Raw genomic sequence first — 24,918 nt, 5'->3', positions numbered from 1 at the left:
TCGGCTCAAGTCGACCGGTCTTGGTTTACTTAATCGACCGGTAGGGACGCGGAAGACGGAATCGAGAAGCTCCAGAGACGAGAAGGGAGAGGGAGAGAGTGAGAGAAACGAAGCGATGACGCTGGGGATGATCAACGCGCACCCGGTGGTGCACGCGAAGAAAGAGAGGGTCGCCCGCTCGGAGGATCTCCACTCCGACGACGCCCTTGATGCCCTCGATGTCTTTGATATCCTCCCACCGGTTGCTTCCTCGATCTGTTTTCTTCTCGATTTGTCGACGGAATTGCTTTTGTTCGGTCTTTCTTGATGCTTTGTGGGGGCAAAATCATGAATCTTTTCGAGGGTCTTCTTCGGATTTTTTTGCTATGGTTGTGGTTTGTTCTTACGATCGATTCTTTTATTGGGTTTCCTGTGGCTTTGCTGGTTCGTAAGGCGTTAGAGGGTATCGGGAGTTGTTTCTTGACTCAGGTGATCAGATTCGGTGAGGGATATCAAGGACCCGGAGCACCCTTACTCGTTGGAGCAGCTCAGCGTTCTTTCGGAGGAATCCATCGCCGTTGATGAAAAGCTCGGCCGCATCAAGTGAGTGCCGATCGCCCTATTCCACCATACCTGGCTTTTTCTTTCCCCTTTAATTTTCACTCACTTATATTGCCAGTGTTCTGACCAAAAGTATTTTACCGTGTGATTTGTGTGAGTTAATTGTAACATGGGAAAAAGGCAGACTCTTTTCTCGATCTTCGGTTGATCCACCATGCGATAAGTTCTTATCTTTATAGAAATGGGGATTAGACCTTCAATTGAAGAAAAAAGTGAGATGTTTGTGTCGTGAGCTTCGCAAATGCTTTGGTCACCGTTATTGACCTAATTGGTTCCAGATGGTGATGGTGAGTTAACAATGACCGGAGGAAGCGTAGTGTTAGTGCAAACACCCTTGAACCGTGGCCTCGGGGCCGACACGGCTTGGTCTGAATCACGTGGTCGGGGGATCTCTCGGTGGTGTGTCCTGCCGCGATCGGGAGCCCTCGGGGAAGGCGCCGTCGTGTCACGAACGGTCGTCGCGCACCCGCAACAACTCCGTTCAACGATCCGTTCGTCGCTCACACCCGCTTGTACAGCTGCTTGACAGCAGGTTTTCTTATGGTTTTGGGTCATTTTGCTTGTAAATATGTAAGTTCGAACAAGCTGCAGCGCTGCAATGCGACCGCTCACCGAACCGAGCAAAACAGCCCCAAAACAGCCCAAATCAGCCCCGTTTTCGCGTGCCACAGGTTCGCGCGGCGAACTGTCTCGTCAAAGCAAAATGTCAGCCATCTCAGACCCCAGGAACCCCCCAGGTGGCACCGGGCTGGATGGGGCTTCGGTTATATACCGGGCGTTGAACACTCTTTCGCAAGTTCGCACGTGACCTTTACGGGAACTTGGTGTTGCGCCTGGGACCAGGTGAGCGGTTGTTTGTGGGCTTGCAGCTGTTCGTTCATCCTTGAAAGCCTTGTTTTCCTCCCTCTCCCTCTTTTCTCTTGTGCACACAAGGTGTTCGACGATTTGCTTGTAAAGCTTCCCTTTTCGCGAGACTTCGGGACTTGTCCGTTGCTCGTTCTTTCGATCTAACTTTCTTTCTCTTTTACAGGTCCTTCGGGACCTGCGAGAGGTTACAAAGTGGCTGATCCTTGCGGAGCAAGATCGCAAGGGCGAAGCGCTACTTAGGCAACGCAAGCTAAGTTCGCGTCTTTGCCGCACGGGTGACCCGCGACTTTGGCAACGCACGCTAGCTTCGAATCTTGGCCGCAAGGGTGCCTCACGCCTTAGGCAATTCTAGCTAAGCTCGACCGACCACTTGAGGAGTCGACCTGCTATATCGAATTTTGACAATACTTGATTGAGGGGTTGGTCGGTGATTACCTTGATCGGATGAGCTTGGAAGTAGGGGCGTAACTTTCTGGCCGCCAACACGAGCGCGAGGGCGAGCTTCTCGATTGGGGGGTATCGCTCCTCGGGCCCGTTCAGGACATGGCTGGTGTAGTAGACGGGGAGCTGTTCGCCAGCTTCCCTGATAAGGACGGAGCTAACCGCATGTTGTGAGGCTGCCAAGTAGATGCCGAGTTCCTCCCCGACGGTGACTGTCGCGAGGCGGGGAAGGTTGGCTAGGTGTAGCTGGACTTGTCGGAAGGCTTCCTCACACTGGGGCGTCCATTCAAAATTCTTTGGGTTTCTTACTGCACGAAAGAAGGCGAGGCAGCGATCGCCTGACCGGGACAGGAATCGGGATAGGGCTGCTAGCCGTCCATTCAGTCGCTGTAGGTCTTTAAGCGTTCGGGGAGCCTGCATGTCGAGGATTGCCTGGACCTTTTCTGGGTTGAGGTCGATTCCTCTTTCGTGTATGATGAATCCAAGGAACTTTCCTGACTTGACGCCGAAGGCGCACTTTGCGGGGTTGAGTCGTAGACCATAGTTTCGGAGGGTGGTGAATGTTTCTGCCAAGTCTGTTAAGTGATCTCCCGAGATGCGGCTTTTCACAATCATGTCGTCCACGTATACCTCTATGTTTCGCCCTATCTGTTGGGCGAATATCTTGTTGATGGTCCTCTGGTAAGTTGCGCCTGCGTTCTTCAGCCCGAACGACATTACTTTGTAAAAATATGCTCCTAGGCTAGTGATGAAGGCCGTGTGTTTCTGGTCCTCGGGTGCCATTCGGATCTGATTATATCCGGAGAAGGCGTCCAAGAATGAGAGGCGGGCGTGCCCCGCGGTTGCGTTCACGAGCTGATCGATTCTCGGGAGGGGGTAGCAATCTTTAGGGCACGCCCGATTGAGGCTAGTGTAGTCAACACACATTTGCCAGCTCCCATTATGCTTTTTTACCAGAACTACATTGGACAGCCATTGCGGGTACTTGACCTCCTCTATAAAGCCAACGGCGAGGAGCCGTTCCACCTCTTCGCGGATGGCTCGCTGCCTTTCCGGGGCCTGGGGTCGCGGCTTTTGTTTCACCGGGCGGGCTTCCGGCGATATGTTGAGGCGATGTTGGGCTGCCTTTGGGTCCACGCCGGCTGCGTCGGATGGCGACCAGGCGAAAATATCGGCATTCTCTTGTAAGAGTCCGACTAGTTGCTCCCGCTCGCCCTGGGGCAGATCCGAACCGACCTTGATGGTTTGGTCCGGGCGGTCCTTTCTCAATGGTACGTCGTAGGTTGGGGCTGACGGCTCGGGGTGTAGACTTGGCCGCTTCATTTCTCTGGGATCGTCCAGGGGTGCTTCGGCCTTCGCCCTCTTGTGTAGAGAAACCGTCGTTAGGTAGCATTGCCTGGATTCCCGGGGACTTCCCCAAACTTCTCCCGTTCCTACGTGGTGTCACGACCTTAGCTGGTTTTGCCTAAGGCGTGCGGCACCCTCGCGCGTCCGTCCGCAAAGGTCAGCCTCCCCGAAGCCTCCCATTGTCCCTTAGGACCAACAAAAGAGAGAACGGGTTAAAGAGAACGCCTCGATCGGGATCCACAAGCAAACATGTCCGAAAAACACTTCATAGACAATGCAAATTACAAACAGACTTTACAAGCTCTGAACAGTGGCACAACAAAGGGTAAAATGGTCCATTACATACCGAAAAGCTCTCGCACGTGTCCACATGACACAACCTTTATTTACAAGCCTAAAGAGGCCACCAACCCAACTAACATGGGATTATTTAGCCTTTGGCCGCCCCTCTACCTGCTGTACAAGGCATGAACATGCCAAAAGACAACGGACAGACATAAGCATTGTCTGGATCCTGCGTCCTCTTGCCCCGTGCTAAGGCCCTTCTGAACCCAACTTCGCCTCCGCAAATTGAGTCACCTTAGTTCCTCCATCAAATGCTTCTCCGAGTTAAGGTGCATGTGCCGCGAAGCTCCCTTCGTCTTTGGCACCATGCAAGATGAGTCCGCTCCGTCAGAAAGAAGGACCCATGGAACAACATTATCCTACTCTTGTCTCTGCAAGAGTTCATGTCCTTGACCTCTGTCTAAGGAAAGTACTGTGCCTCTGCTCCATGTTCCAACTTCTATGCTAGCTCCCTTCATGCGGCTTGGGTACTTCGCCAAGTTACACCCAAGCTGTTCCGCTCCTCGTTTTTTCATTGAGTCGATGGTGGCCCTCACGCCCACCATTCCACGGGTCAGCCCTCCCTTGAGTCCGATCTCCACATCGACTCCAAGTGTACCTTCATAAGTTGCTTTAGGTCGCTCCCCACTTGATCTCGCAATGCATCCACCAATGCATTCTCTCGACGAGATCATGCGACAACTCCTCGCCGCCTGCTCAGTCCACCGAGCTTCGTGGAGTTGTTGTTTGTTGAGGTACTCCTCCTCAACATGTGAGGTCCGTCTCACATGATTCTCCCTCTGGAGAGCCGGGACTTATCCCTCCTGGATAACTACCCCGTTGGAGCAACATCTCTCTTCATTTCGGAGACCACCATCCCCTTGGACTACTCCGATCTACTGAACAAACTGTGCATTGTTCTGCCTCTTGCAAACGCACTTGCTAGATTGCGCCTCCACGTCAATACAGCCACCGCCGCACCCCTCAAGGCCTAGCAACATGCTAAACTCGTTGCACACTTCAGCCTCCTCCGGACGTATCCTCTGCATGCCGAAGAGAAAGTTTCAATGCTCCATGGCGCCGAGTCTCGGTCGCCTTGGGATGGCCACGAACATTCCATCGTCCGCATACAAGCCCATGCATGAGTACCAAATTCTTCGAGTTAGCAATTCCCCTCACCTCTGTGAGCTTTGCATAACTCTTTTGGTCGTTGAACAACTCATTCCACCTTGGATGGTCTCATTCTTGCCAAGCGCCTCGCTTGCCTAGAGCACCATCAAGTATAGTTGTCAACGTTGAGCTGTAGCTCAAACTCAGCCATCCCAACCTTTGTGCGCTCCGCATTCTTCCAAGCTTGCCTGTTCTCGTGGTGCCTCTTGCGCGAAGGGTTGGCCATTCCTCAGAATGCCAATGTTAGATGCCCGCTCCTCTGAGCGACTCTTTTCCCTACATCTCCATGCCCGTTTTCCCTTAAATGGTCGCGCGTTGCTGACTGCCCTCAACGCAGCCCCGCTAGGTCACCCACATTTGCATGTCAAATGTTTCTATGAGTGTTTGTCCCGCTCTGATACCATAATGTCACGACCTTAGCTGGTTTTGCCTAAGGCGTGCGGCACCCTCGCGCGTCCGTCCGCAAAGGTCAGCCTCCCCGAAGCCTCCCATTGTCCCTTAGGACCAACAAAAGAGAGAACGGGTTAAAGAGAACGTCTCAATCGGGATCCACAAGCAAACATGTCCGAAAAACACTTCATAGACAATGCAAATTACAAACAGACTTTACAAGCTCTGAACAGTGGCACAACAAAGGGTAAAATGGTCCATTACATACCGAAAAGCTCTCGCACGTGTCCACATGACACAACCTTTATTTACAAGCCTAAAGAGGCCACCAACCCAACTAACATGGGACTATTTAGCCTTCGGCCGCCCCTCTACCTGTTGTACAAGGCATGAACATGCCAAAAGACAACGGACAGACATAAGCATTACATCCAACATCTTGTTTAGAAGTTTGTCCGTTACAGTGGGTCGGGAATTTCACAGTCTGTTGGTAGGTGGAGACCAGGGCTCTGCTTTTGTTGAGGGAGGGGCGGCCGAGGATGGCGTTGTATGCTGTGGGTAGGTCCACTATCAGGAAGGTGGACATCACTGTTTTGGCCTTGGGGCGGGGTTCCCAGGGTCAGAGGTAGTGTGATCGATCCCAATGGTGTGACCGAGTTGCCAGTGAACCCCGTGAGGTCCGAGCGGACAGGTTCCAAAGCTTCTTCCGTAAGCCCCAGCTTCTGGAAGGCGTCGAGGAACAATATATCCGCCGAGCTTCCATTGTCAATCATGATCCTTCTCACCTGGGCATTGGCGATTCTGGCTGTTATCACGAGTGCGTCATCGTGCTCTTGTCGCTCGGCGCCTTCCGGGGGAAATGCGACCCGGGGGTCGGGGGTTCCACGGGGGCCCTCGTTCCTGGCCCAGCGGGCGTAGGCTTTCCTTCCGGACATGCTGTCCCCCCCGGATGCTGGGCCCCCTGTGATGACGCTGATCAGGCGCTCGGGGGGGTCGGTCGGGCAGGGCGGGGGGTCACTGCCTGTCTGTACGCGCGGGTTGAGACGCCCCTCGCGGCGGAGCTCATAGATTTGCCGCGAAAGCTCGCGGCATTCCTCAGTGTCATGTCCGTTTTGGCAGTGGAAGCGGCAGTATTTTGACCAGTCGGCCAGCTCTCGCGGATTGTTCATCGGGTAGGGGGTTTTGAGCAGTCCCCTTTCCCTGATCTGGAGAAAGATCTCTGTTCGCGATGCGCCCGTCGGGAGCGGGCGGGGTCGTAGCGGGGGAGGATCAGGCTGGTGGAGCTTGCGTCTGGGAGGGAGCTGTCCCTCAGCCGGCTCTGGTCTTTCCCTCTTGAATTCCTGTCGCTTTCCCCCCGTCCAGGCTTCGACTTCAACGAACTGGTTCGCGCGGTGGAGCATCTCGGGGACCGAGGTAGGGGGTCGCTCGACGAGAGACCAGAAGAGTCGGGAGGGACGCAAGCCTGTCACGAACGCCTGCATTGACAGCGAAGGGTGAGCGTCCGGGAGTTCCCGGACCCTTGCCGCGAAGCGATTTACGTAAAGGGAGAGGGGCTCATCCTCTTTCTGGCTGAGTCCGAGGAGGAACGCCATGGAAGGCTTCGGGCGTGCGCAAGCTATGAAGTGGAGCTCGAAGTCCTTGGCGAGCTGGTCGAATGAGGCGATCGTCGCAGTCTTCAAACCTCCGTACCATGCGAGGGTCGGTCCTCTCAACGTGGTGGGGAATGCCCTGCTCATTAGGGCGTCTGAAGTTCCGTATAACGCCATCTGGGCCCGGAAGGCCGCCGTGTGGTCGGACGGGTCGGCGGAGCCGTCATAAGTGTCCAGGGGGGGAAGTCGGAAGCCTGGGGGAATGGCATGCTCTAGTATCTTTGGAACAAACGGCGATCCCTGATGCTTGGCTTCTGTGGGCCCCCCTGGCTACCCGGCACGGATCTCCTTTTGCACATCGTCAAGCCGTTGGTTGACGAGGCGCAACTGAGCGCGCAGGGAATCCGCGGAGCTTGAGGATAGCGCCTCCGGCTCTGTACGACCTGGGAAGAGCATCGCCTGTTCCCCGGGTTGAGATAGGGGCATCCGAGGTGACGTGGGGGGCTCTCGGGGCGGGGTGGGAGCTCGGCTGGGCGCCCCTTGTTGATACGACGGTTGGGGAACCGGGGGCCGCGATTGGCGAGAAACAAGGGGGACAATGGTTTGCACCATGTCGGTGAGTAGCTGGACCTGGTGAGTGAGGTCGTGGAAGGCTTCGGACGAAACGGGCGACGGGTTGCCGGGGCCCCCTTCGGGGGGCAACAGGCCCGGGTCGTTGAAGATCCGCCAGTAGCGCTCCGAAGCCGTAGCGGGACGTTCATCCCGAGGTTCTTGAAGCGGGGGGAGTTCCCTCGTTCCCTCGGTCGCGTATGGCCCTCCAATCGTGAGTCCGACACGACCGTCCCGATGATCCCTCGACATGCTGGGGGCCCTCCTTCTAGCGCCAAAATGTTAGTGCAAACACCCTTGAACCGTGGCCTCGGGGCCGACACGGCTTGGTCCGAATCACGTGGTCGGGGGATCTCTCGGTGGTGTGTCTTGCCGCGATCGGGAGCCCTCGGGGAAGGCGCCGTCGGCTGGCGGGGGCGTCGTCTTGGTACCTGCACGAAGGTCGGGTCGGTAATTCGGCCCGACCTCTCCGACGATCAAGTTAGCAACGATGTGGAGAGGATTTTGGAAGAAGAGAGGCAGCAGTGTTCTCTAGTCTTTTTTGTCTTCCCCCCTTGTTTGTTTGGAACTCGGGTGTATTTATAGGTGGGCCTGGGTGTTACCTGACGTCACTGTTTGTAGGGGCAGGTGAATACTTCACGTGGCGTCTGACACGGCCATTGGGGCTGCGTGGGAGGCCGAGCTGCTGCAGGGTATGGCGCGTCTCGGTCGACGTGTTCCCTAGACTTGGCCGAGCCCAGAGGGCGAAGAGCCGGGCTCGTCGGCTGAGGGGTGGTGGCGTTGTTGTGACGGACGGGGTCCAGTCGAGGCGTTAATGCGCCTGGGTCGGCGTCCCGGGGTTTCGTTGACCGGGGCGTGAGGCGTTGGTTCAGGGTGGCTGGCGTCATTCACATCCTGTCGCCATTATTGCCCTCATCACGTAGGTAGGGGTATTTGTCATTGAGGATGCATAAACGGAAGTGGATCTTAAAAAGTTACTATGAACGGAGGTTATAAATGATCCTACGAACTTTTCACCAGAGCAGACTGTGACAAGAAACTAATAGATATGACATTTAAATTTTAGTTTTGATATGTATTGCTGATTCTGCTTCTTATTGTGATTGTTTTTTCCCCTCATTTTCTTGATTTTGAATGGGCAAGTTAATATTGTTATATGCATTATCTTGTACAACTATCATATCTTTTCTCAGTTTTATTTTACCACATGATTGATGAAAAAATATCCAACTTTTAAATCTAATCTCACTATGCTAATATCTTCATGTTTGTAGGATAACCTTCACTCCAACGGTTAAACACTGCAGTATGGCCACAGTTATTGGTTTGTGTCTAAGGGTTAAGTTAATTCAGTCTTTTCCTCCACATTTCAAGGTTTGTTGTCATTTTGAACTTACTCTCACTATGTGCAGTTCTTATGACTTTGCAACAGTTTTGAAATGCTTGAATTCTTTCTATAATATGTATATATATACACACACACATATGTATATAGAAAGCCATAGTTAGAACACAGTTGATGTCGTATTATCCACTTTGCATTTGTAGACAATTTTGTATTTACTGTTCATGAAAAGGATTTTGCAACTTAAACCCTGTTTGATTCTAGGTAACTTTACAAAATTCAGAATTAGTCAAAATAGTACAAGAAAAATCAAGCACTTGCACTGATGGTATATTTACTAATTGCAATATGAGTTAGAAAGTACTGGTGCTTTAACTTATTTGTCTTATGTTCTGTATCAAAGGATATCTTTGTTTATGTCTCATTTTAACCATCTTCTTCTTTTGAATAATTGCTTTAATTTATTTGTTTTATGTTCTGTATCAAAGGATGTCTTTGTTTATTTCTCATTTTAACTATCTTCTTCTTTTGAATAATTTCTTCTGTGGCAATATGGTTGATCTTTAGAAATGGTTTCTGCTGCATATTCAATAACATCAATATGAGAAGCCCTGTTTTGTGAACTCTTTATCTTAGCTCAAGCACTGGAGCTTTTGTTGGATATCACTTGCAAAAAATATTTGTTGCTTGCAATGCTTAGTTTAAATTCAGTTTATCTGCTTGTGAGGCATTGATGTAAAATGTAAAGTTCTGAAATATTTATATGACTTTATTGGTCAGGGATCTTATTATTCTTAGATACTAAATTGCTTGTATGTTGTTGATATATTTATTTTGCTTATTCTTGTCAAGCAAATGATAATGGAGTTTGTTTTCCTTGTTGTTGTTAGTGTCTTAGCATATAAAGTATCACTGATTTAACCTCTTTTGATATGGCTAAATCTTTTTGTTAATTATACATGCAGGTTGATATCAATGTATCTCCGGGATCTCTTGCGGACGAAGAAGCAGGTGAGTGCAGAAGACATCTTATGACCACTAATTTCTTATCTATGTAACGTGGTTGTAATTGTTTTTTGTTCATACCTTTCAAGTGTTATAAAATCTGCCTGTGTTGTGTTCTTTTATAAAGTATGAATTAACATTATCTGCTTCTGGGAAACAAAGTGGGGATAAGATTGAAGTGTAAAAGGGAACAAGGTGGGTGTTTCTGAAGAAAAAAGTTTCTAAAGAGACTATCACGGAGGTTTAAAGAATTCTGTAAGAGAATAGCACTATTGGAAAATTTGTTTTAGGAGGGGACACTTGATATGATTGATGATTGTGCCCCTCAAATGGGATTAACTGCTCCGTTTGAAGAATTTTGGGAAGATTTGATTGTATCAATTGAATAAAACAAAGATGGCTTTTTTCATAGGAAAATTTAAATTGCATTATGTGTAAAGAACATGGACAATTTTAGGGAGTACATGGTAATTTTGGAATTTTGAAAAGAATAAAAAGGATGTATAACAATAAATTATGGTTTATTTTGTTATTGCCTAATTGCTGGTATCACTTAAGGAAAATATGTATCACCTGATTACATGTTAAAGTTGAGAAAAGACTAGATATTATTTTCGTCTAAATTAGTATGCAACATTACTACAGGATAAAGTCTGACTACAGTGATCTGTTATATTTGGCCTTTCAATGGGTTCATGAACTATGCTACATTCAATATGACTATACACTGGTACATGCCTAGAACTAGAATTATGGTGAATATACATGGAGTTATGTTATTTTTGGCTAATTGTTGCATGAATTCTCTAGCTTATACACCAACGACATTGAATTCATGTTCAGTGAATAAGTTCCTTAATTTACATACATAAAATGCATATGTTTTATAAAAATATTAAGTGGTGCATGTTCTAAGGTTGCCATCTAATTGCTCTAGACAGTTAAATTCCAAAACAGTGCCCAAGATTAATAAACCTCATTCTAGTATACAGCCATGACAAAAAGAATGATGATTTTCTTTATTCAATCACCACCTGAGCACCACTTGCCATAAGGTCCACAACAAAGGCCAGGTTGTGCATGTGCTTCTGGATGCTTACATGACTGAGGAAAAAAACAACATATAGTATAGAGGTTGAGTGTTGAGATGAAGACCTAAAGGAGTGTTTAATGTCAGAGACACTACTAATGCCTATTGTGGTTAATTAAGCTTTTTTATCCTATCAAGGTCAAGTTACTAGTTTATAATGACAGTAAGCTCAAAGGATGGTTTCTTCTTCAGTGAGAATAAGTCTTGCTCCAAAGATGGAAGCACGACACTATGGACCATACAAGTTGGACATGTTTTAGAGCATTTATTTTCCAAGGTTCGAGCACTAGACGAAGACTTAATCATGCTATGCTGTTACTGACCACATGCAGCCTCTGATTCGTTTTCGATGATATCAATGTGATCATATTAAAGACACCTCCTCTAGCCCGTGCAGCCACATGTTCCCTGTGGAGTACATGCTGGTGGAGCGCATGCACAGTGAAAGTGCTAGAACATTTTTCTCTTACATTATTTTCATCAATACCCAACATTTTTTGCCTTAAATGATAGAAAAAGTTTGCTCTATGGGATGAGAAACTTGCATACTTCATCTTTCACCTAGGAATATGTTATCTATTTCTACAAGCTAATGCTATTTTAATGCATAAACACTCTACAGAACAATAATCTAATGTTTTAAAAAAAATACTGACAGAATGATTGATACTGCAGTTAATAAGCTGTTGAATGACAAGGAGAGAGTGTGCGCAGCGCTGGAGAATCCGAGCCTCCGTCAACTTGTGGATGAGTGCCTCTACTCCAATGAACTATATTCACTTTAGTTTGCTTTCTCATGACCCTGCCTATAAAATAAATGTGTCCCTCAAAGTGATAAGTTTAGAAGTTCACATTCTGGATATATAATTATAGCAGGTCTGTTAGGGTCCCTTTGTTGTAAGCTGTCTAACATATATGTCTGCACCATCTACTATTCTCTATAATCTTGTGTTGTTTATTGAGCTGCTATCTTTTAAGTTGACTTCTTTAAGGATAGGTGTTTTTCTGTAGAGAAAGACGATGATTACTCACAGGACACTTTGTATGAAATGTGCCTTCTTTGGTATTGTTTTGTTCACAATAACAGGATTCTCTAGCCTCTAAATGTGGGCATGGTTTTGCTGATTCGTTTAAATATCATGAATCCAGTTATTTATTTCCAGCAATTTCTCAACAAAAAAAAAAAATTGTTTTATGAGATAGCGTCCATTTTTTTGTGGTCTCGGTCTTCTTCTTACGTCATGCTCGTCGTCTCTGTCTTGTCATTATTTTTTACGATATGTGCCTCTGATCGTCGTCGCCTTCTCTCATCATGCTCATCGGCTTCACCTCATCGATCATGTGCTATCATGGTTATCTTTGCTTGTGACCCTCCACCTGATATTAGAGCTAAGTTGAGTTTGTCGCCCTTGGTGTCATTCAAATAATGAAATTAGTCTAGTAGAAGCATGGCCATAATAGCATTCCCAACAACCATCATCAAGGTTGAGGAGTGACGATGGTGCAACAACGCACAATGATCGGAGAGATCGTTGGTCTTATACTTGGTCATCAGTATAAGAACAATCATTGCCCAGAGTAATGATCATAAACGGTGATCATAAACGGTGCACAAGTGACAATCATAGGTCGTACGTATGCGACAATCACATGTCTTGTGTAGTGATCGTCGAAAAGGAGGCGAGAATTAAGATTTTTTTAAAAAAAAGATATTTTTACCTCTCAAAATTTAAAAAAATTAATTTGTGTTCGTAAATTTATTTTTTCATTTATTTCTTTTAAAAATAAAAAAAAATTTCATTATATATCCTAAGTAAAATTATAGGTTTATCCTTAGAAATTAAAATTATATATCCTAGGTAAATTTTTTTGAATTATGTCCTTAATTATAAAATTAATTAATTTGATTTATTTTAATTAAATATTTTGATTGGACTTGATCATGATTGTATGTTGATTGCTTGTTAAGATTTAAATTCGACCAATCAAGTTTTGATTAAATTTGAAAAAAATTAAATTTTGATCAATTTTAATTTTGACGGACTTAATTGGGTTAATATTTAGCGGGTTTGTTCAATTAAATATGATTGATGGATATAAGGGTTTCACACAGAATTAAAAATATATAATTTTTTTTTATAATTTTTATATGATATATTGATAAAATTTTACATATGATAAATAAAAAATAATTATTGTTCTTGAATACTTGTTGGTTATTCACATGTAAATGCTTGAAATTATGAAGTAACATTTATTTTTCATATAAAATATAATTTTATCACGATTATAATCATCATATGAGTTTTTTTTATACAAATTAATGTTCGATAATTATTAGGTTATTATTTTTATTATTATTAAACTGTTTCAACATAAATTATATTGAAAAAAGAAATTAATGAATATTACTTGTAACTCATATCCATAAATTTTATCTGAATAGTAGTTATCAAAGTGGTCATGGATGATAGAATTATGAGATATGAATTATAATAAGTATTTTTTTATTTATAAGATATTTTATATTATTACATCGATCTTATAGTCATCAAAGTGATTTAGATCGATAACTTATAAAATTATATTAAAAAACTAGTCCTAATTGATATAAAGAAAATAATATTCATAATAATACACATAATTAAGAAATTTATATAATCTCAAAAGAAAATCTACTTCAAATAATAGAGTACGACGATACTGTTTTTTGGATATCCTTTCAATTTATGTTTGTGTACTTAAAATTAATAATATTATTCTATAAAGATGATATTAGTTTTTTTATTATTTTATTATTATTAAAAATATTTTATATAACAGTAATATATTATATTTTATATGCTTACATTCATTCCTTTTCTTTTTATCTATGAGAGGATGAATCCCAGTCCAGAAACATGTTACAACGAGTAATGAATCATAAGATACAATATTAACGAGTGTCTGCAATTCTATCCATTTCATGACAGTTCAAATGCATTTTTCGGGTCCCGTATCCTGTGTGGCTCTCTCTGCCCATATCACTCGGATGTTTAGGTCATTGCAACGATGTATTTGAAGCTGGTCACAATAGTGGTTGACACAAATTCTTCAAGCTTACCTCTCAATACTCCCAACGGATGAGCGAAACCCGTGGGCTTCTCTTTAACTGCTAGATGTGACGTCGACGGTGGCATTCACCAAGCATGCGACACACCACCTCTTGTGAGACCTCCCATATCTTACTTGGACTCGCGTTTGAGCAAAAATGTTAACGTACAGAGACGAGATTCAACCCCCTTCCTCAGCTGAGTGCCGAAGCCAGCGGGGATGCTTTGAAACGAAGCCCGCAGGTAGGAGGGGGCCTCTTACTTGCTTTGCTTGGAAAGGAGTGAAGGCAGGCGCACTCATGCAGCAGCTGCAAAATCTGGCGTTCAAGATAAACTTCCTAATCGAGTAGAAGGAGGCCGACACTTTTGCTTTGAAAATGGGCAGTTCACCTTGAAGCAGAGAGCGAGAGAGATAACTCACCTACCTACACTCGATCGAAACAAATAGCCATCTCTGTGCCATCATTCTGATATCCATCAGAGATCACAAGTTCACGACGATGGAGGACTCTCCGGTGCAACAGCACGTTTGAGACTGTGGAAGCGAAGAAGACGGGCGCATCGATGGCGAAGCGATCTGATTTTGCTCAGAAACTATTGGATGATATCAGATTGAGGAAAGAGAAGTTGGGATATGCTGCATCTTCAGGTCAGCCACCATCTGCTGGTAAGTTAGAATCCGTGATCTGATTAGAACACACATTATGAGCACTGGATAGTTAGACAAAGTTAATGTAGCATATGATGATACCATGAGAAGATGCATGGAAGTATGATGTTACGTTAGCTCGAGTTTTAACATCACCCGATGCAGGTTATCTTCATAACATTAAGAAGAAAAGTGTAAGTGGACTAGCCAAGTGGTTTCCTTGCCAACACTGAACATGTTCTGTTGTTGTTTCACTAGTTTGACGACTACTATGTTATTGACTACGGCTATCACAATTATTTATATTTGTACTTGATCAAAGTTATATTGCAGTGGTTGACATAAGGGGCGATAGTTAAGTTCTCTGTAAGCGCACTTTGGTTTCCTTCTAAACTTCTCTCCGTTCTGTCAAAGTTCAGTAAGATTATTTCATGATCTTAGAGCTCGAAATAAAATAAATAGTATAGAGCTTAACTGAATGCTTAGTTCATTGGGCCTTTCCTTGTCTAAATTTGCCTAGGGAAGGATTTGGCATCAGTATTAGAGAATTGACATCATATTAACAAACATTATAAAATCCTGCCAAGTACTTACGAAGCATGTTCAGTGTATCAATGACTTTTAAACAGGAACCGTAAAAGATCAGATATAGCTTTTTGTACCTTTGTTTTTGGGATTGAAGGACAGACATTTCATCTGGAAATTGTGGCAGTAAGTTGGTAATGCGGTGCTTCATCAAATCTTTTGAACACAGATGCAACAGCCCTTGCGGCATAACGCCATATTACACTGATGATCATGCTTGTAAAATCTTCGTAAATCCCTGGATAGACAAAGACAAATATAGATTTCTCATTCCGAAGATTTATGCAGCATAAGATTGACCCAGACATTGATCATCCGCTTGCATAATTTTTTTCCAGAGCATCAGGGGAACCACCGAAGGTCCTCGCGAGGAACAGAAGCAATAAAGAACTGTGTAAGCTCTTTGAACACGGCTTTTAAAGTAATAACAGAACCTCTTCAGCTATACATACCATTTAACGAGGTTCTTTCTGTTCTTGTTGTGGGCGTTCGCAGAGTAGCAAAAATCTGGTCAGCACAGAAGTCACAGAAATATGGTTCACCACCATACATAACAAAACAGCGGCTCCAAAAGTTGGTTCCCGGAAGATTGTTCCCATTGGAAGAGCCACAAACAGTCCGAATTCTGTTGATGCGTCGATGGCGCTAGCATTTGCACTCAGTAATTGTGGAAAGCTTCATTACACACCTAAATTTGGTAACGAGCTCATTCCACATAGTGGATCTATTAGTTACAGAGAAAGCCACAATCAATACTTATTATACAACACGAGACATCATGCTGATCGGTATCCTTTTTTAACCAACGCGCAAATCAGTGAAATATCAAAAGGTGTTCAGAAATTGAATAAAATCCTTGAAACATGCTCTGATACATCAAATTATGGGAAGGATTCAATTCAAATTGGAAGGGAATTGTTGAAAGGGGCCACGAATTTGGATGACTCATTGAAAATGCTTGTCACCCTACAAGAGGGTTCAGATTGCATGGTCAGCTCTCAAGGGAGGCAGGCCAGACTGCTGAAGGGCATGGAAGAAGATGAATCATCCAATGACGAAGTAAACAAGAACACTCTAATGTACAAGCCCAGGATTTCTTTTGATGGGTCCACCAAACACTTCGCTGAATTGGCTAAAGCAAGCGATGATACCATTATTCAAAGGCAGAGATATTTGACCTCATCTTACATCGGAAGTAGTATGACTAATTCAAATTATAAAGAGATCTCATTAGATGCATCTATAAAATTCACTACACACAGAAGGTCTCTGAGTTGTGGTCCTGGTTCCATGCCTGATTCCCCGTATTCAGGCATTAGGCACAAACATGACCATGGTGATGAACTCGGGAACTTCTCAATCACTAATGGCAAGTCCTCAACTTCAAAGAGCATCAGACAGTTGGATCCTAGAAGCCCTATAAATGGCAGTGTAAGAATGCCAAATGTCGTTGCTAAACTTATGGGCCTCGAAGAACTTCCAACACTAAAGGCTGAGGTGAAAAAAGTCAAAGGAAAAAAGGACAAGTCTGAGAAAGAGATGCCAATAGGCCAGGAAGCAGATGCAAAAGCACGAAAACAGGTGATATCTCCGCAAAGGCACTTCATGCAGAATTATGGAAGGAACAAGATTCTAAATGAAATAAACATTGAAGAAACCAAGGCCAAAAGCAGCAAGGAGAAGACAAATTATATGCGGAACATGACCCCATTGTCCAATAATGCACCGAAGATACATCTTGAAATCAGTAGGAAGACCGAAAACATTGATATCAGCCACAGTTTAAAAGAAGAAATAGCCGAGAACAATTTGGTAAAGTTGATGGAAAGGGTAGACAAAAGAGAAAAAAGAAGCAGATCTGAATCAGCTACCCAGGATATCATTCAACCACATCAAGAAAGAGACCAGCAAAGAACCAAAGAGAAATCATCTCAGTGTCATTACAATGCAGCTAGCAGTAAAGATACACTCCTAAACAAGAAGGATGAACAAGATCGGTTAGGTCTTGCAAATAATCAGACAAAAACCCAGTTGACACAACAAAAAACAACGGTCCACATGGTAAAACCCAAATATCCATTTTGTGAAAAAAAAGACCATGATGTGGACAGCAAGTTAAAGGTAAGCATAGCAACAAAAAGTGATTGGAAATCAAGGACATCTACTGACAAACTAAGCACGAATAAGGTGTTGTCTGGTGGCACAGTTGTTGCCAGAGAAGGAAGTTCAGTAAAGGTTGGAAATTTAGAGCAACCAAAAGAACGTCCAAAGAGCAGCCATCCAGAAATGCAAAACACAATGTACATAACTTCTGATCACATGGAATTAGGTAGAATAGCATATGAGAACTCAGATGATATGAAGTCCTTACTGACAGATCCAAGAACTGATAAAGAGAAGCCCGTGCCTCAAATTCTGGTGACAGCACTGATGAAGCCTGTGCATATTCCAACTGCAAAGAAGGTAGATAGAGCAAACATGAAAGTTCACAGAGGTGAAAGCCATAAGGTTCAAGGCGACAATTCTCGGTACATTAAACGACCAAATGAAAAAAACCAGCAATCATCCTTCTTAAATGATCTGGAGAGGAGATGGAAAGAAAGAATCAGTAAGGATAAAAGAGCAACAGTTTGTTCTCATGAAACAAACTCAGAGCAACATATAGACCAGGAAACTAAATCAACCTTGCTTTCAGATGATTCCTTGGTAGATGCTGGCAAAGACGAAGCAAAAGAGGAGAGGTCAGTTGCGGAGACAAATGTAAGTTATACTTTCCTCAATCACTATATGCAACCAAGTCAATCTGCATCAATCGTGACTCAGATAATGCACATATCCTTGTTATTTTGCAAATGTGCATTATGATTAAAACCTTGGAGAAAGTTGGTTCCAAGTAGCAGTAAATAAGACTTATTATAAAGAAGAAGAACAGAGGACCTGACTAATTCCCTGTACATGATTTTTTAAAATGAAATATGAGACTCAACACCATGAAGCATTTGCATTATATTCTATTTATTAGTTTACTAGTATCTCATATATTTTCCACAGTATGATGACAATCATAAAACAGCTTTTAAAGATTCACAAGAGAAGGAAGTTCCCCTCGGTGCAGATTCAGAACTGCGACCTTTCAACTCGAAGGAAAAGCACAACTTGGAGAAAAAGCAGACAGAAGGTAACTCAGATGTTGCAAACATTAACAACTTTCTTGCACCCAATCAAAATATTATGCATCAAAAATTGCTTATGCCAGTGTATAGAAATTAGAAAGAAAGCTGGATTTCGAGAAATCATCACAACAAAATTATGAAGAAATTTTAACAATTGCATATCTTAGTTGCAGGTGCAACTGAGGACAGGCAGCTCAACAACTGTAACCTTTTAAAGTTGCAGAATCAGGCAATATCTGAAACAAATGGACAAGGTTCACTTACTGAGGATGAATATATTCTCATGCAACTTCTGATTAATAATCAGCATTTTCGCTACACAGCACAAGTGCTATTCAAAATCATGATTCCTAATGATGTTATACAAACCAGCAGCCAAGCTGGTCTGAAAGAGGAAAACAAGCCTCTTTTAGATTGTGGATATGAGTTACTGAGGAGAAAAGGGAAAAGAGAGATGATTCATGCCATGACAAAATCTCACGCACGAGGGAAAGTTAGATACCTGAATGCACTGATGAAGGAGTTGAATGAAGATATTGAGAGTCTTAAGTTCCCCAGTGAGACTATAAATAATGATAGCACTGCAGAATTACTTCACATGATGCTCAAGAGAGACATCGAGGATAGGAAGCCAGATATCAATTGTATGTGGGATATTGGTTGGAACAACATTATATTTGCATCTGTTGAAAAGGATGAAATTATAAGGGATATGGAGAAGCATGTATTGAGCGGACTTATCAGTGAGTTAGCTAGAGAGCTAGTAAATGCAACCATCACTGTTTCATAGAGAAATAATTGTGAAAACTGCTTTGTGTTTTGCAATAATCTGTTGAACGACTGTAAGTTGTTAGTGAGTGGTCTATTGATGAAAAAAAAGGTCCCCATAAATGACTATGTGGACTTTATATGCTTTCAACTTTATCTCAACTGCTTTTGCACAACCTGTTGTTACACAAATAGAAACCCAAGGTAAAAACAACAGAATGAAGTCTTCCCATTTTACAAACATTTATTAGAAACTAATAAGGGTAGAAAATAACAAACTAGGAAGCAACGACTAAAAGAAAACCACAACCTGATTCTCAATTGAGATCAAAAGAAGTTACTTTGTTCATTTCTCATAAGTATCAGTATTTGTCTGACAAATTATACAAAAAATATATCAGGTTTTCTACTGACATAGGTCATAAGATTTCTTTCAGACAGAATAGGTTTTTAGCATTATTATAAAATAGAGTACTAACATAGTAGCTTGCCATATTGTTACTAGATGGAAACATGTGAGTTTTCTTTATATGTTAAGGACTACATTTATAAACTCCATAAGTGACTACTTTATATGCTACGTAATCTGACTACATGGAGTATGTTTTCAACCTAATATCAACCGCGTTTACATAACCTATTGTTACATCAAGAACAACCCAGGGTAAAAACAGCATGATGAAGTCTTCTAATCATAGCACAAACATTTATTAGAACACTTTTCAGTGAACACACAAGGGTAGAAAATAACAAATTAGGAAGCAACAACTAAAAGAAAACTACAACATGATTCTCGATTGAGATCAAAAGAAGTTATGTTGTTCATTTTCCACAGTTATCAGTATTTGTCTGACAAATTATGCAAAAATTGATATAAGATTTTCTGGTGACAGGTCATATAATTTCCTTTAGAGAGAATACTTTGTAGCATGATTGGAAAATAAAGTACTAGCTTAGTAGCTTGCCCTCTTGTTACTAGGTATGGGCCGGATCTCCATCATGAAAACATATGACCTTAAAGGCTTTCAATTTCAGAGAAGGTATGACTAAACTTCATAGAAGTGTCATATGATTCTCCAATGACACTATTATGGACCAGCCTCCTATGACATAAAAGGCTTTCAGAATTAGGCATGCCTGTGAATTGTACCAATCAAACATGACTGAGTGGAACAGTTATTTCATCTAAAATCCCATATAACCCATATGAAATTTCACGAAAAACAACTTAACGAGCAAATAATAGCTGCAAGATTCTGTGCCTTAAATCATCTTTGAAATTGGGATTCACGAAGCAGATGTTAGAAAAGATACCTCAAACAAACTATTCTATCCTCAATCGCTGGAAGCTACTAATCCCACTCATCCATTCAAGATCGTACAACACAAGCCGTCGCTGAAACCCTGGAAAGACAAGGTGAAATTCCAAGATTAATGCGGGCGGAGATTAATGCGGGCAACGTCGATGGCGAGCAGCGAAAAGATTCGTCACCGATCGATGGCTTCTTCTCCGAGAAGAGGAAGCTCCGCCGACAAGCAGCGCCGGCACGTCTCCCCCGAGTCTCTGCGCTCATCTCTCTTCCTACGAGCGGAAGCGGGAAAACAGAATTGGCTCCAAGGGGTCGTTATTCGGCCGTGAATTATACCCTTACAAAAGCATCACAATTACAAGAACACCATTACCATTTCCTCGTCGTCATTGGTGGACTACGTGGGCCCAATTGGGCCCAAGTCCAGCTATTGTGTACGCCGTCTTGGACCAATCACAATCACGAGTCATTCGACTCCTTCTGCTGCTTCTTCGATTAGACTCAGAAGCAGATAGCAAAAGACATCCAACCAACATCTATTAGTTCACCAATGTCGAGAGATGTGCTCAACTCGCATCAAAGAGAAAAGCTACAGCAACAACAATGGCATGTGTAGTACAACATCCTCCGATCCTTCTTCTCTAAACACGTTCTCTACATAAACAAGAAAAGACCCTCGCTTATCAGAAGCAACAAAGCCCCGACGAACACCCTGCCCGTCTCAAACTGCGGGCTTGGCAAAGCATCGTCCTCCATTGGAATGCGTTCGACGCATAAGTGCCTCGTCAGGGCGGGGGATGAGATCTCAGCTCACCGGAGCGACCTCCTTCGCTGCTGGATGCAGAATGGCCGCGCTCGTGCCCCGTGATCTGTCCGCTGTATTCGGGGCTGGCGATCACGACCTTCCTCACGCGTTTGGTGTTCGGGGTGTACGAGCTTGAGTCGTACTCTGAGCCTGAGCTGAAGAGCATGCTATGCCCTGGCGTCATGCCCTCATTCAAGTCCTCGAGCGAGACGTCGCCTTCTAATGCTCTCACGATCTGCGATCACCTCGTCGCATCAGAAGCGATGCAGTTGACGATGGACAGAGGACGCAGTGATCTCACCTGGCTCATCTTGGGTCGTCTCCTTGCGGAATGGCGAATGCTGGCAGCAGCGGCCGCCACCATGCGCGCCATCTCCGCCGGGTCGTAGTTGCCATCCAAGCGCGGGTCGGCTAACTCGTCGTAGTCTCCGTCAGCCAAGGCGCGAGAGAGAGCATGCCTCGCCTGTTGTTGGGATCGAGTAAACCAGCGTTAGCCACACAGAGTGAGCAGATCACAATTACGAGCACGGCTGCAGACGCACTGACCCAGTCCACCAAGCAATCCTCTGAGAGTGCATGCGTGGTATCGGACGGTCGTCGTCCGGTTATCAGCTCCAGAAGCATCACTCCATATGAGAAGACGTCGGATTTCTCTGTGAGCTTCCCGCTGGATGCGTACTCCGGAGCCAAATACCTTCTCGTCAAGAAGAAAAGAACAATGCCTCAAAATCCAAAGTCCACATTGGAGATTGATCGAACATCTTGCTCACCCGAAGGTTCCCATGACACGGGTGGAGACATGAGTGTAATTGTCCGACGACAGCTTCGCCAACCCAAAATCCGCAACCTGGATATGTTTTCTGCATGAGTTATCTCACATGTCATAGCTTCAGATCCACTACATGCATGATTAAATCTCGCCACAGGAGAACCAATTTTACGTCAACAACATGAGTTCAGAACAGAACTATTTATGATACTCTTTCATGTTTGACTTCGACCCCAAAGTGTTTGATTTGTTGTCGTCGAACGAGCTTACCATAGCCTCGAAGTTTAAGTCCAGAAGAATGTTGGCAGACTTGATATCGCGGTGAATGATCCGAGGGTTGCCTTCACGAGATGATTCGAATCGAACAAATCAGGCATTGCAGTGTAGAGCAGAGGAAGGAACGATAGTGGACAGATCACTCACAGTCCTCATGCAAGTAGGCAATGCCTTTGGCTGATCCCAGTGCAATTTTTAGCCTCATCGACCAGTCCATTACCGGGAGCCCTTTGCCTGCAAATAGATGGCGGAAGGATTGACGCAACAATAGATCTTTAGTTGGAGGAGGAAGACACTTGAAATCAGTGCTGACCATGGAGGTGGTGTTCGAGACTGTTGTTGGGGACGAACTCGTACACCAACATCCTCTGCGCACCGGCAATGCAGTACCCGACGAGGGACACCAGGTGGCGGTGGTGGATGTGGCTGATGATGTCGACCTCAGCCTGGAATTCCCTCTCCCCTTGCCCACTCCCCGACTTGAGCTGTTTCACCGCGATCTCCTTCCCGTTTGGGAGAACCCCCTTGTGCACGTACCCAAATCCTCCCTGTCCTAGCAGATTAGCATCCGAGAAGCCATCAGTTGCAGCTGCAAGCTCCTCGTAGCTGAAGGTGCTTTGGTTGAATCCAAGGGCAACGATGGGGGAGGGTGGCGGCAGGGGCGGCATGTGCGGCCCCGAGTAGGCCGAGCTCACCTCGCTGCCGCTCATCATGGTCGAATGTTGCTGAGGCTGCCACCTTCCTGCATGCGAGGATCCCGAAGGTGGTGTCACCTTAACAACATGGTTGGCACTCTGCTGCCTGTGATCCCAATTCGAGGGCTGTCCACTACCGTAAAGCCCAGTGTCTGCGAGCATTAAGGAACCCAGTTTCCTTTGTTAAGCTTCCAGGATTGATGACAAGGAAGCAGACATGTTCAACAATTTTACACGGATAAGAGTTAGACTAAAAGTTTGCTTGGATTACCATTGTGTGCCGAGGCATCTGCGTAGTACTGCATTGGATTGTGACGCTTGTTCTTCTTCTTGGAGCTGCGAATGCATACGATGATCATGAGCACGAAGAACAGCCCAACTCCTGCCACGACGCCTACGATCAGAGGCACGTTCACGTCAGAATGTGTTGATTTCTCGGAAGGCGACAATTGGTTAGGGGAAGAAGGTGGTGGTGGTGGAGGTGGAGGAGGAGGAGGAGGAGGAGGAGGAGGAGGCGGAGGCGGCGGCGGCGGTGGTGGCGGCGATGATTTGTCGGAACCATCCGAATTAGATGATGAGTGATGTGAAGAGGAGTCGTCATCTGACAAATGTATTAACGTGAAGATTTTCGAGGCCGGAGGAGGAGTTGAATCCCACGGTGGTGGCGGTGGCCAAGAATCTGTGGTGTTGGTTGGATGTGGGGAAGCAGCTGGTGGCCGTCTCGGTGGTGGAGACGATGACGTGGAAGATGAATGGCTGGAGGACGATGAGGAACTACCCGGCGGCGGAGAAGAAGACATTTCCACAGAGATGATATCTCAGCACCACTCTCCCTCGAACTGCTGTCGTAGACGATGCAGCATAGTAAGAACACCTGCAGAGGAACTCCACGATCAGGCCAGGCATCGAAGCAACAGTAAACAGTAACTACAATTGCAGGAAACTTTCTTCTTATCATCATTCCTGCAGCAAAGAAGCTAACAGCTTTTCTTGTTGGCATGCACCTGTTCTGCTATCTTCTGTAGAAGCTTTGGAGATGTGAGATAGGAGAATAGTTCTTAGAGAAGGGCGAGGGAAGGGATGGTGCATTGAGCGCGTGGCTTCGTCCTTCTCCAAACACCACCACCTCTCCAATCCAAGGAATGCTATATAGTGTTGCTATTTTTTGTGTGGCAGTGACATCAAATTAACGAGCCACTCGAGTCCAAGAGGTTGGAATTGAGGCCAGAAAAGAATGGGAGAAACAAGTAACACACAGAGAGAGAGAGGAGGAGGAGGAGGAGGAAGGATCTCCACAAGACGCTTCGGCTTCCAAGCTTGGTTGACCCGGTGCCGTTTCCTGGGCCGGTCGTTTTCCAACCGCTTCCCGCGCGACCGCTCCATGGAAGTTGTCCTCGGCACGTGCGGCGGTGTGAGGTCCCACGCTGGACATGGACGTGTGTCTTCCATCCCTGTTTGTTGGATTTCTTTTTATTTTCCCAACATTATATTTCTTTTATTTATTTATTTGTCTCTTTCTGCATATGGGTCAATTCATTTATGTCTCTATAAAAATTTAGAAGTGACAAATATATCAGCTATAAAAGATCAAAAGCTTTATGAGTTTAAGCAACAACAAAATAATAATAATAATAATAAATCTGCTATAAAAGATAAAGAGTTTTATAAGTATACACAGAGAGACATGCATACATACATACATAAAATCTTGAAAAGAATAATATCAGACAACACTTACTCATGTATCTATGTGGCAAAAGCTATAATATAATTTTTTTTTTAGGGTAGATAGAAAAAGAGAGATCTTTGTTCTATCGTTTAAATTAAATAAGAACTAATCCTTATTTTTGTTTCTTTGTGAAAAAGGATTTTGTGTGTGCTTAGCTCACCCTAGTGAGAGAGAGAGAGAGAGAGAGAGAGAGAGAGAGAGAGAGAGAGGGTATTGTGCAAGCAAGTAAATATTATCTGCATCTGTGGTATAGTTGTGAAGACATCTCCTTCCAGCTAGTTCTGAACAAT

The 24,918-nt window shown here is 44.5% G+C and overlaps 3 protein-coding genes across 3 annotated transcripts; 2 read left to right on the top strand and 1 right to left on the bottom strand.

Annotated features, from left to right (window-relative positions):
* Positions 1–52: 52 nt before the first annotated feature.
* Positions 53–11,739, top strand: LOC135671892 (protein AE7-like 1). The gene is made up of 5 exons (XM_065180262.1): positions 53–229; positions 479–582; positions 8,612–8,711; positions 9,648–9,693; positions 11,453–11,739. The coding sequence occupies exons 1-5, from the start codon at positions 116–118 to the stop codon at positions 11,560–11,562; spliced, it is 474 nt and encodes a 157-aa protein (XP_065036334.1). The 5' UTR covers positions 53–115; the 3' UTR covers positions 11,563–11,739.
* Positions 11,740–14,365: 2,626 nt separating this feature from the next.
* LOC135672247 (uncharacterized) lies at positions 14,366–19,129 on the top strand. Its single transcript, XM_065180705.1, has 4 exons — positions 14,366–14,536; positions 15,567–17,863; positions 18,155–18,281; positions 18,450–19,129. Exons 1-4 carry the CDS (start codon positions 14,434–14,436, stop codon positions 19,064–19,066), a joined length of 3,144 nt encoding a protein of 1,047 aa, XP_065036777.1. The 5' UTR covers positions 14,366–14,433; the 3' UTR covers positions 19,067–19,129.
* A 1,858-nt stretch (positions 19,130–20,987) lies between these two features.
* Positions 20,988–24,039, bottom strand: LOC103983306 (proline-rich receptor-like protein kinase PERK4). The gene is made up of 9 exons (XM_065181181.1): positions 23,904–24,039; positions 23,171–23,773; positions 22,518–23,051; positions 22,352–22,438; positions 22,199–22,269; positions 21,930–22,006; positions 21,706–21,853; positions 21,461–21,622; positions 20,988–21,394 (listed from the first exon to the last, which is right to left on the bottom strand). The coding sequence occupies exons 2-9, from the start codon at positions 23,697–23,699 to the stop codon at positions 21,140–21,142; spliced, it is 1,863 nt and encodes a 620-aa protein (XP_065037253.1). The 5' UTR covers positions 23,700–23,773; positions 23,904–24,039; the 3' UTR covers positions 20,988–21,139.
* Between the last annotated feature and the right edge of the window lie 879 nt (positions 24,040–24,918).

This window comes from Musa acuminata, chromosome BXJ1-4, assembly GCF_036884655.1.
Source record: "Musa acuminata AAA Group cultivar baxijiao chromosome BXJ1-4, Cavendish_Baxijiao_AAA, whole genome shotgun sequence".
In the NCBI taxonomy this organism is placed as follows: Eukaryota; Viridiplantae; Streptophyta; class Magnoliopsida; order Zingiberales; family Musaceae; genus Musa; species Musa acuminata.
Note: the sequence above shows the minus strand (reverse complement) of the source record. Positions and strands in the feature narration are given on the sequence as shown.

Bases quoted from the DNA above. Each gene is read 5' to 3' on its own strand.
- LOC135671892 (XM_065180262.1), top strand. From the start codon at position 116: ATGACGCTGGGGATGATCAACGCGCACCCGGTGGTGCACGCGAAGAAA. The intron at 230-478 runs ATCCTCCCACCG...AGGTGATCAGAT, and splicing joins ATGCCCTCGATGTCTTTGAT to TCGGTGAGGGATATCAAGGA. The intron at 9,694-11,452 runs GTGAGTGCAGAA...TTGATACTGCAG, and splicing joins TCTTGCGGACGAAGAAGCAG to TTAATAAGCTGTTGAATGAC.
- LOC135672247 (XM_065180705.1), top strand. From the start codon at position 14,434: ATGGCGAAGCGATCTGATTTTGCTCAGAAACTATTGGATGATATCAGA. The intron at 14,537-15,566 runs GTAAGTTAGAAT...CCATTTAACGAG, and splicing joins AGGTCAGCCACCATCTGCTG to GTTCTTTCTGTTCTTGTTGT. The intron at 17,864-18,154 runs GTAAGTTATACT...TATTTTCCACAG, and splicing joins GGTCAGTTGCGGAGACAAAT to TATGATGACAATCATAAAAC.
- LOC103983306 (XM_065181181.1), bottom strand. From the start codon at position 23,699: ATGTCTTCTTCTCCGCCGCCGGGTAGTTCCTCATCGTCCTCCAGCCAT. The intron at 22,270-22,351 runs GTGAGTGATCTG...CATCTCGTGAAG, and splicing joins TGCCTACTTGCATGAGGACT to GCAACCCTCGGATCATTCAC. The intron at 22,007-22,198 runs GTAAGCTCGTTC...AAACATATCCAG, and splicing joins ACTTAAACTTCGAGGCTATG to GTTGCGGATTTTGGGTTGGC.